At 38.4% G+C, this 19404-nt stretch overlaps 1 protein-coding gene across 1 annotated transcript in view; it reads right to left on the reverse strand.

Annotated features, from left to right (window-relative positions):
* The window catches only part of KDM4C (lysine demethylase 4C), a 250253-nt gene that overhangs the window by 14841 nt on the left and 216008 nt on the right, over positions 1–19404 (reverse strand). The window contains exon 15 of the mRNA XM_009902889.2: positions 10249–10419. Within this exon, the coding sequence (XP_009901191.2) occupies positions 10249–10419 (171 nt within the window). The remainder of the gene's footprint in view (positions 1–10248; positions 10420–19404) is intronic.

A 19404-nucleotide genomic window follows, 5' to 3' on the forward strand; every position in this document is an offset into this window, starting at 1 on the left:
TGTATGGCTCTGTATTGCAGCATCAGAATGAAATACACAGAAACTGTATAATTATTTTACTTAATAGTAATGGAATAATACAAATACACACAGAACATGACTAGCATTATTCTTCCAGGGATGCTATGAGATTAACTAGTATTTGTAACAATTAGTTTAGCTGAATGTACTTTTCGTTCTTTGAAGGTACCCATTATTTCTGTACCTTACAACATCAAAACTGGCTACAAAGATGTATTCCAATCAACCAGCATCAGCCTTGCAGGAAGACTGTGTGAGAATCTACCTCATTGTGCATCTGTGGCTCTCTGTGTGGGAGGGTTCTTGTGAATCCCAGTATGCTGTTGCAATGCAACTCGCCAAGAAAGAATGCCAAAAGGCAGCAGTAAGCAGCAGCCTGGTTTCAGTCCTAAAATGTGCCTGGTGATAGAGATCCTTTCTGTATTGTTCTATCCCTTACACGCAGGGTCCATGGCAGACTGAAAACTCATAATCCAGCCCTGAGGTTTCAAAGATAGATACCCAAAAGATGAACTAGAGCTGTTAGCCTTTGTAACTGCCATGAACCTGCAAACCTACTTTTTTTAAGTATCACTCACGTTGTCTTTGTTTCTAAACATATTGTTAAAAATCAAACTATGAAATAGAAGCTGTCTATTTTCTGTGATCCCCCACATTGCTTAAATTGATTAATGAACAGATCAGACCTTAGTCTAACCAAACTTTGCACTGAACAAGAGATATTGGCTCATTTGGGCTTTTATCCCATAAATTCATTGATTTCTGAAAAATAATTCACAATTCATGCATCATCTTCAAAAGTGAGTAACAAACACCTGCATCCTCTCATTCTGGAGAAACCGAAATTCACAGTAAATTCAATTAATAGCACATTCATTTCAATTCATAGCAAGCATTAATCAGAAAATTGATAGTTGCTTCTCACAATATAGACAAAGTAGTGCAACTACATTTGATTTTAACTGATGAGGCTTCAAGTGGATTTCTAGTCTCCAGATTCACAACATGAAAAAGCAGGAAAAATCCAGGCCAAATTACTGGGGTTTTGCACAGCAATGGTTCTCTTGCTGACACTAGCTGAACTGCAGCAGATGTTTCTAAATTGTCCCCTTAAATGAGGACGTGAGCTAAATTTAATGCCGTATTTCATTGCTGCTAGGGTCCCTACCACAAGATAGTGCTCTCTTTACTGACAGAAATCAGCTGAAGTTGGTTTGAAACAGAAGGGCTGTAGAGGTAAGCATGGGGTGACCACACTGTCAGAAAGTTAGTTCTTGGTGTACAGAGCCAGGAGAGAAAAAGGCTTCTGTGGCATAGCAAGAAAAGTATCTCTCAGCAGTCCTGAGGCCAGAGCTTCAATGCCTCCAAAACTATTCTGCCTAGGTCTGTTCTCCTCTGCTTACATTACTTTATCTAGCATTAATTTCCAATGTGAGTGCTAGGGATTAAACTTCCACAGTTGTGCTCACCAGTGATTGTTTCATAAGAAGCACTGCTAAAATGATTATAACTAACACCTCTGATTTAGGGAAGCTTGTCATACTGATATATACCACAGCTGCAAACAGTGAATGTATCTACCAACAGCAGTAAGGTGGAAATGGAGAAACAAATTGTGGAAACTCTCTGAAACAACTGCTGATCTCAACAGACTGTCGAAGTGTTTTCCTTTTGGGAGCTGATAATATACGGTAGTTAATGCAAATTTTTAGAAAGACAAAATTAGGTTTGATATGTTCCAAGGCAACTTGAATGGAAAGGAGAGTGGTAGCTAATTTGCCACAGTCAGAATTTTATCTAAACAGGAACAGCAATTTACACAGTGAATTAGCATTTGAAAGAGCAGGCCTGATTCCCAGGAGTGCAATTCTGGTTTTGAATTGATATAAATTCAGTAAAATCATCAGATTAACAGAACAGTTACTGTAATTCGACAAATTTAGCTTTGGATCACAGAATGCTTAGTATAAAAATACTTTGAATTTATGAATAATATGCTGTCCTTAAAATGTTAATAAATCTTCTCTTACAAAGTGAATATACGCTTTTACCAAAAGGAAAATGGAAGACAAATTGGATCATGTACTCCTAAATACTGTATTTCTTAATTTCTATTCAGTTTAGAAAGTTACTGTTTCAACCATTACACTGCATTTCAAGAAAGTACTCATAACATAAACACAAGAATAATGCTAACTGACATGTGCAGAACATAGAACAGAAAGGCACAATTCAGATCCACTCTGCAGAATGTTGTTTAGGATGTCCAGTGTGGTACTGGGAATCAAAATAAGGCACAGCACAGAGGATGCTGAGGAAGCTTTCATTTGGAGTACAGTCTGGGACAAAACTCGGTGTTATAAGGAGGGAGATGAAGACGTCAAGGACACTGGGATGTCTGATTCACTGTGTCTGACTGAAGTACAAGGCTCCTTTAATGCAGCACAGAACCTTGCTTGTGCTTACATGAGAATTTAGATGGGACAGAATTCTGCAGTACTACCTTGTATCGTGCTCATCTATACATGGACAAAGGCCTAAGAGCTTAAAGTTTCCAGTAAATCAACTCACTCAGAAGAGCACAAAGAGCAGCTCACATTCTGCTCCCATCCCTGCCTGACATAACACACGTAAGAAAAATGCTCCTGCTATTTATTCTCCCACTCCTCACAGCAAATATGTCAATACTTCTGAAACACACAACAAACAGCATAAATTACCACATCTAGAAATCCTAAAATTCCTGCGTTCCCTCACAAAAAAAAGGAGGAAGGGCAAATAACGCTCTGCCTCCATTTCCAGTAATGCCACTTCACCTCAGAGGCTGTACTGTTATTCCAGGATTTTCAATGTGCATGCTCATCACAGGTGTACTCATTGTGGTCGGGGACATGGAGGCACACTCATTTTGCAGACACAAGAACGTATGTCTCTCACCTACTTCACTGCAACATCAGCTATCTTATTATAAACTGCAAGTCATGGATTATCTTCCATTTTGTTTCTTGTGCTGAGCTGTGGGGGTATTGCCTTCAATTCAGCTAAAATTATTACTGATAAGGATCCATAAAGCATTCCATTTAAAACTGGAAAAGGCATTATACACAGAAAACTGTGTAAAGATAATACTTATATTTGAAGTTTTAATTTGCCTTTAATCTATCCTATTTTTTATGCTTAGTTATTAAATTGCATGTCTTTCTACTGTAACAAGAAGCAAAGAAAAAAGCAAGAGCCACAGAAAAATCACTTCTCCAAAATGGAGTAAAGTGAAAGTAATCTACTTAAATCAGTACAGTTATAGTACTGTACAAATTTCAGATTAAAATCAGGCTACTGTATATTTTGAAGCTTTGCAGCTTCAATAGTTAAATGATGAATAAAATCCTCTAGTTGGAAGCTTTAGAATATAAGTCTTTGATTCTGTAAAAGTGATTTTAATACATTTTTTAATCAAATTATTTTTTTAAAGCCACAGTCTTATAAACAGGAGTTCACTGGTGTTAGTATTCAGAAGATGTAAACAATGATTTGCACGTGAAAAGCAGAGCATTCTTTGTTTCAGTGCCCACAAATCCAGTGCTAAAGTTCAGAGTTAGAAAAATCTGTTAATATAAATTTCTCAGCTAATTCTTCAAGACACATTATACATATTTCACACAACAAGAATGCAAAATTTGACACAATATTTACACGTTTAACTAGGAAAAGAAATCCAAGTTTTCTCCTCAGACATGTTATCATACAGCTCTCAAACTTGTTTTACTGAATTTCTCAGAATTGTCTGTCAGTGATCATACCATAGAAATCGATGAGCAATAAGTTCAGCTATACACCAGTTAATTTTATAATGCTGCACCTAAATTCTGCCAGCCCAACCTGAGAAGCATATTATTCACCTCAGATTCTCAATGTTGCCTTAGTTAAGAAATCAAAAACCAAAAAGGTTGCTAAATCTTTAATTCATTAGGTCTCTTTTTCCATATCACACAAATAGTTCCAAGAACCTTTTGACTAAATTTGTATCAAATATGATGTATCTTTGTGTTACCTTCAGAAATGCATTGTTTGCTTTTCTATTTCACGTTCTCAGAAATCACTGGTGGTGGTGATATTGAAGTGCATCCAAATTATGTATAGATTGCCCAGAAAGAGTGCAAATTCAACAGTTCATATTTCTTCAGCCTTTCTTCACAGATTTACATGCCAGTATAATAAAACTGAACAATAAGCTATTACTGTCTGTCAGAAGTCAGATATAAGGAGGCAGGTAAGCACCACTATTTCAAGTTTTGATTTGAACATGTAGACAAGCAGAAAACAGTTGTCAGAAGAGATAAGGACAGCAAGGTACTCAGAAGAGAAACCATTGGAAAAAAACTCTGGAGACTAGTCAGGGGATTATACATTTATAATGCCAGACAAGGCTGATGGAGGGAAAGTTACATATGTTTAGTTTCCAGGACAGATTATAAAAACAAAAATTAAAAAACAACAAAACCTACCAAAGCAAAATAAACCATAAAAAAACCAAAACCAACAATCAAACATCAAGACCTACCAAAAACAAAATCACAAAGCACCCTTCAGAAATTACTAGGACTAGAATCACATGTTCTAGTTTTTATATCCAGATGGACATTAATGGATTATCAAAACTTACATGCTAGCCCAGTATTTCCAAATATCCACTGTTCAAGCAGCATGTCTTTTCAAAAGCAGTAGCAAAATAATAAGATATATAGAAAGTAAGAAGCTGATTAGGTGTCCATATGACATCTCCAGACGTTTATTGCACCATCTGAAGTCAGTAGTCATAGGCAAAATCATTAGGAAGAAATTCTTGTAAACAAGACTGTTTCGAAGCTACATCCTGAGCACTGACACAGCCTCCAATAATTTAGCTACCTTATGTATTCAGCCTAACCTCTTTGCCTCACCTCATCTTCAACAATTTCTAAGATTATAAATATCTATGTAGCTGTAAACCCTTGCCAGCTATCTGGGTCAGGAAAGATCATTGAGAATCTCAGCAAGACCACAATCATCAGCACAACTGGCAAGCCTATGCACATAGTATGTGTATACAATAGACTGTGAGTCATGACATATTGAAGTTTTCATTTCATAATCTTTTAGGGGTGTCAAGTGAGCATTTGTGGGCTGGGGCAGGGGTAGCAGATTGCAAATGTGGTCTCTGGCTGAGAGTATTCTTGGTTTTTTTTTCAGTAGCTTCTCAAATTATACTGCTATCATACTATCAGATTTTTCTTCAAATACTGGCAACAAAAATGTGCTTCATTTTATTACAAAAGAAGCTGAGGATAATAATTTTGGACTTTGTGAAATTTAGGTGCACATTGTAAGAATTTGTAGCCTTCATAACAATTTCAGTAAAGTTCTTTGACTGTCAAGAGTTCCCTGCAGCCCTGTTCCTCTCTCCCTCGGCTGGTTGAATTTAAAATACAGAGTTTAATCTACTCCATTCTCTTCAGACATGGAAGGCTCTCTTGAGTTCACTGCTGTGCATAAACGTCAGCATAATTTTATTAAGGATTCCAAGAATCACTGTTAGTATGTTAAAACATTCCTACTTGAACTCTTTGCATGTAGGGTGGCATCTGCTTCAAAAAACAGTGGTAGATAGTAAAAAATAATAATCAAGTAACATCTTGGACCGACACAAATAACTTCTTGTTTCTGATCTTGATAGCTGCAGTTTGAATGTCTTAACCTGAATTAATGTTCAAGACTATGCTTTTTGGATTTTACTGGAACCTCAGAAAATTACTGTTATGCTGTTCTGCTCACGAACTCCTGAAGGCAGCACCCAGGTGTACTTCCAAACACATCTCACTTCCTCAACCCTTAGGATGCTTTTGCTTGTAAGGAACATTTACAGCAGCATTCCATAAGGTACTACTTAGGATGGTATTCAATTTACAGATTTAGTAAGTCCATTTTTGGTTGCGGGCACAACAATCCACAGATCATCTTTACCTTTTTAGTGGAGAACCCCTAAATTTGTACATTTACTAGTAAATTCAAGAACAGTACAGGTATGTCACGGCAGCAAGAGTAAGTACTGTAGTTTTTGTTCACCTGGTTTGCTTGATGAACACAAGGAGAAACCACAACGGAAAGAATTCTGTGTAAAATGGTCACTGAAGATACAAGGTACTTACTGGGGCAAGTGGCCTGGAAAGATGCCTCCTATTTCAAGAAAGCTATACTGTAATCAGGCCTGCCCATAAACTCAAAACATACTTGACTCTCTTATTTTTTTCCTGTCTTCTCCACAGTCATTGTAATTTGGTGGGGTCTTTCTGCCTCCAAGTATACTGACTGCAAGTCCTCCCTGTTTAGCTGGGATATAATAAGATAAAAACAACTTTATGCTTAGCATTAATTTCAGGTTATATATCTTTATAGATATAGATAAAAATATTTATACTTGCTGTTAAGGCATTATAAACAGCCATAACATGTAGAGAAACAAATGAAAAACCTAGCTAAATACCAGGAATATTAATTTCCAGCAAACCATCATGATATGTCCATGAAGTACTAACATTAAACAAACAAAAAAAAAATAGGAACTGTGGGATACCTTCCCTCAATGAACAGGCCATAGAAATGAGGCATTTCCTGATGCAAAAGCTACAGAGTATTAATCTTTCAAGAAGTGGCATGTGGAAGACCAACCTGCTGTCTGTTGGTACCAGTTAACTCAGGACTGCAGCATATGCACTCCTCACTTGCATGCATGCATTGTTAAATTGCTAAAGCTGTTGGTTCACCTCCTCTACAGTACGATGTACTATGCCCCTCACTGCAGTCTTTCCATGACTTAACAGAGGAAACCATCCTGCTGTTTCTTCCAGCAAAAAACTGTACCCATGCACTTTGCACCCTCTTATACCTGCTGGGTTGAGGGAAAACTGACTGGCTATCACATCAACAATCTATCTAATCAGTTTAAACATTGTTTAATTGATGAGTGATTATTCTAAGAAATTCTGACAAGGTAGAAATCAGGTATCATAAGCAAGGAATAGCTTGAAATAAAAAAGATCTATATAGCCTGTATGTAGCACCTACACTTAAAACCCAATCCAATATATTAAGCAAATGCTAACAAACCAAGAAAAATACATATGAAAACAATACATAGCCCACTTTGATAGTTACTGAATGCTTACATGCAAAGAGTTTCAAAAAGCTTTGAGACTGAAATGTCCCTGCTTCCTATGTTCCTCCTTAAAAATCAATCTCTGTGTCTGAACATTGGAAGTGTGGTCTATTGTGATCTAAGCTGAAACTATGTAGTGAATTCAGCACATAGTAGAAAAGCAGAAAGCTCCTGCTATCTTTGTGAGCTAGCTGAAAAGTGAAAACAGATTAGAAAAATAAGTTCTTCAATAGGCAGCAATATTGCTTTCACACCAGATTTGATGAATAAATCCTCCCAGGGGCACTAACACCTGATACGCACATTGCATGGATTAGCAAGGTTTAGTCCAGACAGAAGAAAAAACATTATTTTTCTCTTCTCTTTCCAGTAACTGCTTCAGGTATATTATCTAATGAAAACACAAGATTTCTCTAAGGAATGTGAAATTCGTTCACCGTTTCCATCAAACAATTATATTTTGTTCATCCGCTATCTGAGAAGCATGAAGGCATATCCAGATGTGGTTACATTTATTCCTTGCTTCAGATCAGACTACCCAACTAGGGCAGAAAGCAGTTTTTTCATCTCTGCCTTGCCAGATCCTTGATGCAGGCATACACAAGAGGGGTTTCTAGTAATAATACAGACATGTTTGCCTAATATCTTGATCATCCTAAATCAGAATGTCTTTGATCATTAATGGAGCCTTTCAGAGTGTTATGAATTAAAGGATAAATTTTCAAAGACATGTAAGAAGGATTTACTGACTGTCTTCTGCTGGCATCAGTGGGAGGCAGACAGCTCAATCCACATACACTGCTCTGAAATGTACCCTTTCAAATACTGAATTTTCAAAAGGTATCAGACTTTTCAATAACTCAGAAGCTTCTAAGAACAACAGTATCATTTCCATTCACATCATGCAGCATACGTCAGCTAATGTTACTTCCAGGAAAACCATTAAATGACAGAATCATTTTGGTCAGAAAAGATCATCAAGTCCTACCACTATGTAAATCTAACAAGTCAGGCCTTTTAAAAACCTCCAGGGATGGTGATTCAGCCACCTTCCTGGGGAGTCTATTCAACCATTTGATAACCCTTTCAGTCAAAGTGTTTCATCTAATATTGAGCTTAAACCTCTCATGGTGCAACTGAAGCCTTTTCCTTTTGTCCTATAACTTACTAGTAGGGAGAGAAGACCAACACTCACCTTGCTACAATCTCCCTTCAGGTAAACCTAGAAAGTAATAAGGTCCTCCCTCATCCTCCTTTTCTCCAAATTAAAGAACCCCAGTTCACAGTATCACAGTATAACTAAGGTTGGAAGAGACCCCAAGGATCATCGAGTCCTACCTGTCTCCACAGACCTCACAACTAGACCATGGCACCAAGTGCCATGTCCAATCTCCTCCTGAAAACCTCCAGGGATGGTGACTCCACCACCTTCCTGGACAGCCCATTCCAATGGCTAACAACTCGCTCAGTGAAGAACTTTCTCCTCACTTCGAGTCTAAACCTCCCCTGGCACAGCTTGAGACTGTGTCCTCTTGTTCTGGTGCTGGTTGCCTGGGAGAAGAGACCAACCCCTTCCTGGCTACAACCACCTTTCAGGTAGTTGTAGAGGGCAATGAGGTCACCCCTGAGCCTTCTCTTCTCCAGGCTAAACAATCCCAGCTCCCTCAGCCTCTCCTCATAGGGCTTGTGCTCAAGGCCTCTCCCCAGCCTTATTGCCCTTCTCTGGACACGTTCAAGTGTCTCAATGTCCTTCCTAAACTGAGGGGCCTAGAACTGGACACAGTACTCAAGGTGTGGCCTAACCAATGCAGAGTACAGGGGCACAATGACCTCCCTGCTCCTGCGGGCCACACTATTCCTAATGCAGGCCAAGATGCCATCGGCCCTCTTGGCTTCAACAACTTTAATGCAGCTTCTGGGCTACAGAAAACAGAGCAGTTCAAAGATTTCAACATGAGAACATGGAGTACTCCTAAGGGTTGTGCCCCTTGAGCCACAAAATATGCATTCTTTTGCACCACTGAACATGCCAGACGTCCCCATCTCCCGCCCCCACCCTCCACATACAGAACAGGGCACAGGTCTAAAAAAAAGGTGTCCTTGCAAGAAACATTACTTTTGTATACCAGTGCTCGTTGAAGGCCGTAACTTTTAGATATTAGCAGAAGATACACCTAAAATATCAGATTGGCACAAAAAAGAGGAGTGTGAAAGTAAACAGTGATTACAGTCATATCATGAGATAGACATAAAGCAGCACAACGAAGGTTAATATCTGGTGTATTCATTGCAAATCTGTAAGGAAACAGAATCTTTCCCCAACTGTCTGCAAATTTTGTTCATATGCATGATGTGGTCTTTAACAATCCTGGTAGTTTATGTAAATGCATTAGGGAAATCAAAACCTCAATTGCTTTCTGGAAATGCAATAAATTACACATTCTTCTCCCTGATGATTTTTATCATTAATAATGTAATCTCACAAACTAAATATCAGAAGGTGTAAACAAGTTGTTAGAACAGATTCTGGGAGCTATTCTTCCCATTACAGCAGGATTTTTCTATTCTGCAAGGAATTTTTGCAAGTTATCTCTGAGAAACAGAGAAGGATATATGGAATTCCCTCTCTCATATCCTTTATTAAATAAGTATTTCTTATTTAATTAAAAGATTTTCTAAGATTACTTTTAATTTATTTCATCTAATGGCAAAGACTAATCAGAACAAGCAAGGTTTGGAAGCCCATTATAAAATAATCATCCTCAGCAGCAGAAGTAGCAAACATGAAATGAATATTGCGATACTGTCTCCTCAAGGTCAAAATAAGTCATTCAAGAGGTTCCAGCTCTCCAATTGAAAACAAACCAAACCAAACCAAAACAAACCCACACAGCAAAAACCAAAACCAACAACAACAACAACTAAAACCCAAACATGGAAAACCAACCAATTGGAAAACCAACCAATTGGAAAACCAACCAACCAAAAAACCCAAAAGAATCCAAACCATAAAGAACATATGAGAAAATACTTACTATGATGTCTTCAGGAAAAGTATCCAGGCTGAAAGATCCATCATCAAACAGGACTTCATAGAAAAGTTGAGATGTCACCGCTATGACTCTGCAGCTGTAGTATCGTGTATTCCTATGTTTTGTGATGACTGTCTGCCCAACCGTAAGGGCCTTCTCACACACCTTGGCTCTCTTGAAAAAAATTAAAGAAAGAAACAATTTAAAGAAGTAATTTTCAAACACTAGCTTACTCATCAGAAATTGATCAGCGTCAAAACAGTTGACAATAAAAAAAACCTTTAAATGCAAAATAATTCCTTCCAGTCATAATTACACACCTTTTCTTTTACATAAAAAGTTTCTGTATTTTTTCAGAAAACAAACAGCATCTGAAGAACAACTCAAAGCACTCAGAAACACTTTTGCCTCTGATGTTTTCTAGTGATCTGCATTAGATTAATAATAAACAATTAGCAATATTTCTGATTTTTATTTGTAGAGTAATTAATATAATTTCTTCATATAATGTGTAAGATGTGATGAACACAGACTACAGTTCGGCATTGTTTTAAACTATGGTATTTTTAAGCATTGGATTTGAGTATGACTCTGAACATTTGCTTAATATTTTGCTGAATGGGATGCAATAACCAAATGCATATTCAGTTCTTATGAAAGCTGTCTACAGCAGTGTATTGGAATAATGTCTTAACCCTTACTGTGCAGAACTTTTGTTTTACAACTTCAAACATCAATGACTGCTCTTTAACAATTATTTATTGTTATGAATATACTGGTGATTCTATGGTTTGTGTCAAAGGTAGAGAATTCAGAGTGCACTGGGACGGGAAGTCAGGAGCTTGCAGGAGCCTGTTTTGAGGACAAAGCGGGAGCTGCATATTTTACAGACTTAAACAGAGACAGTGTGTTTGGCTAACTGGAGACACCAAGGCTGAGGAGAAGAACTGAGAATTTGTTTTCTTTAGATAAGAAGCCCGGACGACTGAGCATGCGTGCAAGTGGATACTTTGACCCTTAACATACAGAGTGCACGGGAGCAGGGATCTGCCCACCTATTCTAAGACTCACTGTTATATGCCTGCCTTCTATTTAGCATAAGTTTCTTTATGTAGATGATGTAACTACGTAAGGTGAAGAAAACTATTGTAAAGCTGCTGTGGAAGTGGAGTTTTGTCCCCTCTCAAGCCCAGCACGCTGCTTTGCTTGCCTTTTATTGCTTTTATTGCCTTTTATTACCTTTTAAAGATCTTTTAGTGCCAATAAAACTGTTACCAAAAACTTTTACTTATAACAGATGGTGCATTGGCTGGGAATTGTCTGAACCTTCACGTCTTTTGAACTCCAAATGAAGAGGTGCCCCACTGCATTTGCGGTGGCTTCATTGTAGTCAGAAGACGGAAAGGTCAGCGCGATCCGAACTCCAATAAAAGCAAGAATTTTTTCCCCCCCTTTTTTTTGTTGTTGGTGTTTGTTGGCAAATTGGAGTACGCGGACCCCGTAAAACTTCGTATATGAGATCCAAGTGACGACGTGACGACCACAGTGGTGAGAATACCGCTTGGGGCGGGAGGTGAGGGGGAAGATTCGGCGATTCGGCTACCTTAGTTTGAGTGTTTGAGTTCTGCTGTTTCAGGTTCCGCAAGGGGGAAGGTACAGTGGATATGGCACGGTGGATATGGCATGGTGGATCTGGCTGGTGAAGGATAGAGGTGTTCGCAAGTAGGAATTATTTGGATTATTCCACTTGCATAATTATTTGTGGTACTGTTCCACTTGCATGAGTATTTGTGGTAGCCGGAGATAGTATTCCTGAGTAGGAATCGTTTGGATTATTCCACTTGCATAAATATTTGTGGTAGCCAGGAGAAAATGGGACAAAAGAAGAGTAAGGAGGATCAAAGCAGGACGGAGAGAAGGCTTTACCTTCTACTCCTCCAGAGAGTCCGTTAGGGTTGCTCATTCAATATTGGGAGAACGATGGACAGAGAAAAGGGAAATCAAAGGAAAGAATGATTCATTACTGTATGGAGGTATGGCCAAAAGAACCATTAAGGCCACATGCATTTTGGCCTTTTTTTTTTTGGATCTTTTGAGGATTGGATTTGCCAAGCTTTGACCCATCATGTGAATTCTAAAACATGTTTTAGTAAGGAAGAAGCTGAATATGCTGATATTTGGATTAGGGTCTCACGTCCCTCTCCTGTTCCAATATTAAAAACTGAGGAAAAGGACAAAGATAAGGAGAAGGAGAAATGGGAACCCCTGGATAACCTACCACCACCTTTTCACCAGAACAGGGGTCAAGGTCCCCTAAATCCAATAGCCCCGCAACCAACTTCTCCTTCACCCACCCGAACAAGAAGCAGAGTGAGGAATGACAGGAATGAACAAGAGTGAGACAGTGTAGGATTACATCCACTCAGGGAAGTGCCTATGGGGAGGCAGCAAGGAGGAATAGGGTTTGTGACTGTACCTCTCAGTACATCAGATGTCTGCAGTTTTAAGAAAGAGATGGGTACCTTGCTGGATGATCCCTTAGGTGTAGCTGAGAGACTGGACCCATTTTTGGGTCCCAATACATGGGTGGAATCAGCAGCAGCTTCAAGGGAGACAGAATATGGGGACCTGAGGACTATAATAATAGAAGGAATCAAAGAATCTGTACCGAGGGGCCAGAATTTTGATAAAGCTTTTAGAGAGCAACAGAGAAGGATGAATCTCCCACGGAGTGGATGGGAAGATTAAAGAAAGATTTGCAGATGTACTCTGGAATAGACCCCAATGCTGCAGTTGGAGTGATACTTCTCAGGACACAGTTTGTGGCAAAATCACGGGGAGATATTAGAAAGAAACTGGAAAAGATCGAGGATTGGCAAGACAGGGGATTAGAGGAGTTACTACAGGAAGCTCAGAAAGTATATGTAAAGAGGGATGAAGAAAAACAAAAAGCAGAGGCTAAACTGTTTGTAACTGCTGTAAGGGAAAGTCAGAAATCAGGCAGCTGCTCAGACCTTTGGGGTACTATCAATCATGGATAGAGGTGTCTGGGGCTGTATATTTTGGGGACAAGAATATCAAATGAGTCCCCAGAAGGAGGAGGCAATCCTTTTTTTGGTAGATATGGGAGCAGAAAAATCAATTATACAAAAGACTCCCAAGAGGGTTGAGAAGTAAAAAACCCCAGCAACAGTAATTGAAGCTAAAGAGGATCCTTTTAAGGTGCCCCTGCTTGAAAATATAGAAATAGAATCTGAAAAAGGATTTGTTTAAATGATTTGTTAGTTGTTTCAGAGACTGAATACACTCTCTTGGGAGAGATCTTTTTTTTTGTTTTATCAACAACAAGTTACAGCTGTCCGGACTGCAGAAAAAGGGTGGACACATGTGTTGCGAGTAGAAGGACAGTAACGTCTGAGTCTGGAGAGATTAGTGACTCTACAGAGAAAGCAAAACTGACATCACCATGAATTCCACGCCACTTATACAGATGATTTGAAGCATCTCCGAGACTGCAGTTAGTGCTGACAGATAAGTACTCGATGTAATACTGTAATATCTCAGTCTGAAAGCTTCGGAACTTACAAGACAGACCCACCTCCTGAAAGATATGCAATAGCGTGTGATACTGAATCTGCGTTGCAAGAGAACATTGAGGAATATCCCCATTTCATTCTGTGTATAAAGCATCATAGAACTCATGGGGGATGGGTAACTTGTGAATGTTTTAAATGTTGTAAGAAATGGTCTCGTATCTCTTATAATTGAGGAGTATTTTGTCCTGGATGCTGTAACTGTAAAACTAGGCCTGAAAATAGGCAGTTTGGACTGATAAATATAGAGACCTTATTTTGTGGTGAAGAAAAAGGATTTAAATCCCCTTGAAAAATTCTTGAAAGGGATTGGCATAAGTCGGAAATAAAGGCTAGAGAAATTTTAGTCAGGGATACCAAGAACAATTGAAAGGGTTAGTAGAAGGAAAAAAGTAAGGGAGACGTAAGAAAAATTATTGTAGAGGATTTTGAGGGAAGAGGAATTGAAATAACAAAAGCACAATGGGAAATGGTAAACAAGCTAAACGAGGAAGTAGAGAAGAGACTCTGAATGAAATCTTAAAGTGGGTGAAGGAATCTGTGGGACTCCTGAAGAATGTGACTGCTGCCAAGAAGACATGACACCTGGCTGCTGGTTGCACCCAGTAGGCTACGGAGGCAGAGTTAACATATACTGGTGGAGCCTAATCTTGATCATAACCCTAATTTTCTATAAGGAGTCCAATCAAAACCAAAGACCATGTTCCCATGTGTGGATAAATTATCTTCCAGTATTAGTAATGATAGGTAGGTTGAAAGGCCATTATGAAGCTAAGATTATAACGCCATCTGAAGTAAAGGTATGAGAACAGAACACTTAACTGCAATTGTTGAAAAGGAGCACAGTCAGCTCAGTCAGTGGAGCATGACACTTAATCTCAGGGTCATGGATTCAAGCCTGCAGTGGACAGGCAGCAGTGTCCTGGAGGACACAGTCTCAGGCTGCGCCAGGGGAGGTTCAGGCTAGATGTTAGGAAAAAGTTCTATACAGATAGAGTGATTGCCCATTGGAATGGGCTGCCGGGGGAGGTGGTGGAGTCGCCATCGTTGGAGGTTTTCAGGAGAAGTCTTGATGGGCTGCTTGGTGCCATGGGTTAGTTGTTTAGGTGGTGTTGGATTGGTTGATGGGTTGGATGCGATGATCTTGAAGGTCTCTTCCAACCTGGTTTATTCTATGTATTCTATGTCCTTTTACTGTTGGATTTGTTCCCAGCTACCTGCGAATTCAGCACACAGGTTTCCTTTGATAGGGACAGTCTTTCCTGATGTAACAGAAATACAAAAAGCACTCCAAACACCCAGCAATTTGAGGATCATATGGAGATTCCACAATCTCAGTTAAGGGGGAGGTTACAATTTGAAGAACCCTTGGATGTAAATATGGCAGTACATTGTATCCAGCGATGTTGGGAGACAACTACAGGGAGGAATAAAGGGGAAATAGGACTGACCGTGGATGTGGGAATAATTTTTATAGGGCAGTATTCAAAGTGTTCACAATTTATTAGTTAGGAAGAAGCAAATATGGGGAACCTTGATCAGACCAGAAAGAAAGGACACATACATAAAGGATGGCTGATACCTGTTGGGTCAGGATGATATCGGATATGTGGTAAAAATGCTGATAAGGTATTACCCTTAGGACGGCAAGGAAGACGTGCTATAGGACTGGTCTATCCTCATATCTTTATAGTAAATCAGCCACAGGAATTACTCAGGAGCTTTGCAAGAAGAACCAAGAGGGGAGCAAATCCACTACCAACCAGGCATAGCAAGTTTCATAGTTTTGCTAGGAGGTTTCTACCTTGGCTTGGGGTTAGTGAACTTGAAAAAGCGATGGTAAATTTTTCTGCTACAGCTGAAATTATGATCAATGCAAGTGTAGATGCAATAAAAAAATAGCTTGAAGTGAGCAGTCTCTTGAAAATATCTACTCAAAATAGGTTAGCTTTGGATTTCTTACATGTTGTATGTGTAGTCATAAATGTAAGCTGTTGTAGTTATGTTAAGTGATTGTAGATCACAATCAAATATTACATCAGATTTCTTTGGATGCTACTTCTTGTGGATTTAAAGAAATATGGGATAAGTTGAATAAAAGTTGGTTTAAACGTTTGTTTGTAATACCTGTTGGAACAATTGTAATATTGATCTGTGTAATTCTTTGTAATTGTTGTTTTAAAATTATGAGACCTTTAGGTAAAATTGTTCATGCCAATAAGTTACAAGCAGATGGTTATGATCTGAAGGTGATCAAAATAGAGGAACTTAATTATGATCCAATTAGGGAGGTTCTGAAATATCTGGAAATTTTAACACAAATCAATGGTGACAAAAAGAAAATGGAGGATTGTTATGAATATACTGGTGATTCTGTGATTTGTGTCAAAGGTAGAGAATTCAGAGTGCACTGGGACTGGAAGTCAGGAGCTTGCAGGAGCCTGTTTTGAGGACAAAGCGGGAGCTGCATGTTCTACATACACTGCATATTCTACAGACTTAGAGACAGTGTGTTTGGCTAATTGGAGACACCAAGGCTAAGGAGAAGAACTGAGAATTTGTTTTCTTTAGGTAAGAAGCCCGGACGACTGAGCATGCATGCAAGTGGATACTTTGACCCTTACCACACAGAGTGCACGGGAGCAGGGATCTGCCCACCTATTCTAAGACTCACTGTTATATGCCTGCCTTCTATTTAGCATAAGTTTCTTTATGTAGATGATGTAACTATGTAAGGTGAAGAAAACTATTGTAAAGCTGCTGTGGAGGTGGAGTTTTGTCCCCTTTCAAGCCCAGCACGCTGCTTTGCATGCCTTTTATTGCTTTTATTGCCTTTTCTTATCTTTTTAAGATCTTTTAGCAGGGTTATTAAACTATGCAAAAATTCTATATAGTAACTGTTTGATGGCCTCTGTAGGTAAATAAATAAATAAAAATTAAAAATTAAAAGCTCAAAAGGTGCTAAAAGCTGTTACATCTCAGTTAATGCATCGTTATGAACCTTCAACTTAGAAAGCAACCTTCTTCACTAGGAAAAATAAAAACAAGAGCTTCTTATCCTAGTAAAACAAGGAAAGCACTATGATACCGACTATTCATTACCTCACAGAAGTTCATTTGTTTATGCAAAAGTAATTTAGTGTGACTTTGGCTATGTATGAACAGTTGAACTTCTCTTTTCATGGACGATGCTACATCAAGGGACAATTACACTGGTCTACACTAGGCATGAAGTATTTTTTATCAGAAACATTTATGTAAAGAGCATGAAAATACTTTATTACATAGGCATGCAATTTCTCAGTTTCCTAGCGCTGCTTCTAAAACCTGAAAAGGCAGTGAATTCTTCAATCAGTTCAATAGCTTTAGAAGTGTCTGAAAACCTGAAAAATTATACATCTGTGGAACTTTTATCACTAATAGGAAAGAAAAATAAGGATAGCATCACTTCTTGTTAGATTCCAAGCACAAATAGTAACGTCAATGCTTTTGGGGAAGACAAAAAACTCACTTTAAACTTGAACTCTTCTGAGCTTGCAGAAACTGTATCTTGTCTCTCTACTGGACCAATTTCTGGGATTTAGAATTTTTAAACCTCTTTGCTCCTGCAAACTGAGGGCAAACCAAGTACAGACATTCTGCACCATTTCTGGAGACGGCGCATTAAATCTCTGTGTGTCAGGGCTCTGCCTGACTTATGCATTTGGAGGATTTAGTTGAGATCAGCTCAGATAGCAAAACCCAATGATGTTTCTAAAACATTTTCAAATTTCCTTAGAAATAATATCCTGAGCATACATACAAGTTATTTAGCCATTAACATATGCAACAATATTGTCTCTTCCTCATTTTACCTGTCTGTAGTTAGACTAGTAGCAGAATTAACTACATAAATTACAATTTACTGGTATTATCACAGCAGTGATAATGTCAGTTAGCACTTTTTATCCAATGTTGAAACATATGTAAACACAAATGCTAATTTACTGCTGGATTTTAGACTTCAGTCTTTTCCCTTTTGGAGGGAGGAGGGGAGGAAGTGGGATCAGAAGCAAATGCAGAGTAGCGATTGATTTATTTATATGAGATAATAGCAAAAGGTTGATAATACATAAACCCAAGGGAAAAAATGCCTCTATTTAAATTTTTTTCAATCTTGAAATGGAAGGCAAACCATAATATTTTACGAGGGAATACAGGCTCACTTAATGATAAAATTTTCAGAGAACAAATGCCATTAGAACAAATATAGAAACAGAAATGCAGGCAAGCTCAAGGAAAATATTATTTTTTAGTATGTTATCTTGGCAGGATTCCTTATTTTTTTCTTGGAAAGAAATATTGACAAGCACAGTCTGTAATTGATTGCATGTCCCAGAAAACATTTCCTGTCAGAAAATCTTAAGAATTTACTGATGTTAAAATGTCATTTTTGATCAGAAAGGACAGTTGTTACATAAGGGAGTCTATCAGATTAAAGAAATAGCTGTGGTAGTTACCAGATTATTCAGAAAGCTGTGGTTTTAAAAGCACGATTTTCGTTAACTGTACCTAAGCCAAGGATGAACTAAGATAGTGGTAGAAATACAGAAAACAGACACAAAGGAAAAAACTGAACCTCCCCTTCTGTGTGCCAACTTAAAAAAGAGGAAAAATTACTTTCTTCATTTTCTGTATGGAAGGACACAAAAATCTTGTTAAATTACATATATATAAACTATATGCACCAGTATAAACGGATGTATATCTAAATATCTACAAACCTTTTCTGACCACGATTTTTACATGGGGACCCTCACAATGCTGAGACTTATTTGATGCAGAAAAATAACTCTCATTTCATTATTTTAAGCACACTCCACGGAAGTCCAGTTTAGGTATAGAAATAATGACGCACAATGTCAGCTCACGATTTTGGAATGAAATGTCCTTCCTAAGGCATGCCTAAGTCTCTCTGAAACATTAGTGGCTGGCAGTAGATAACAGACAGTGGCAAACAATGACATTGCATTACTCAGGTATTGAACAGAAAAAGGAGCTAGAGCTTCTATTTGACAGCATCCTTTCATTCCATGTGTGCTGCAGAGGTAGGAACTGGTCAATAGCAGCAGAAGATAATTTGAAAATGCTCAAAAAGCATCAATAGTAGGTTTTTGCAACTCCTACTCAGTGGGGTTTTTGCCCGTTCAAAAGACAGTTTTTAAAATGCAAGGAAATGGAGCTGTCTAAAGGCTAAATAATGGAAAAGATTTTTTTTGTTGCTGACAAGACAATCTATTTGATTCCTGTAAAACTTTGTGAAGTATCACAGAACATTAGGGGCTGGAAGGGTCCTCAAAAGATCACCCAGTTCAACCCCCCTACCAGGGCAGGATCACCTAGAATAGACTACACAAGAAGCATCCAGCAAGGTTTTGATTATTTCCAGAGAAGGAGACTCCACAACTCCTGTGGACGTCCCTTTCCAGTGCTCTGTCATCTTCACAGTGAAAAAAAATTTCTTATGTTTAGGCAGAACCTCCTGTGCTCCAGTCTGTACCCATAATATAACATAATATTCCAGTCT

The sequence above is a fragment of the Dryobates pubescens genome, chromosome Z (genome assembly GCF_014839835.1).
Source record: "Dryobates pubescens isolate bDryPub1 chromosome Z, bDryPub1.pri, whole genome shotgun sequence".
Taxonomy (NCBI): Eukaryota; Metazoa; Chordata; class Aves; order Piciformes; family Picidae; genus Dryobates; species Dryobates pubescens.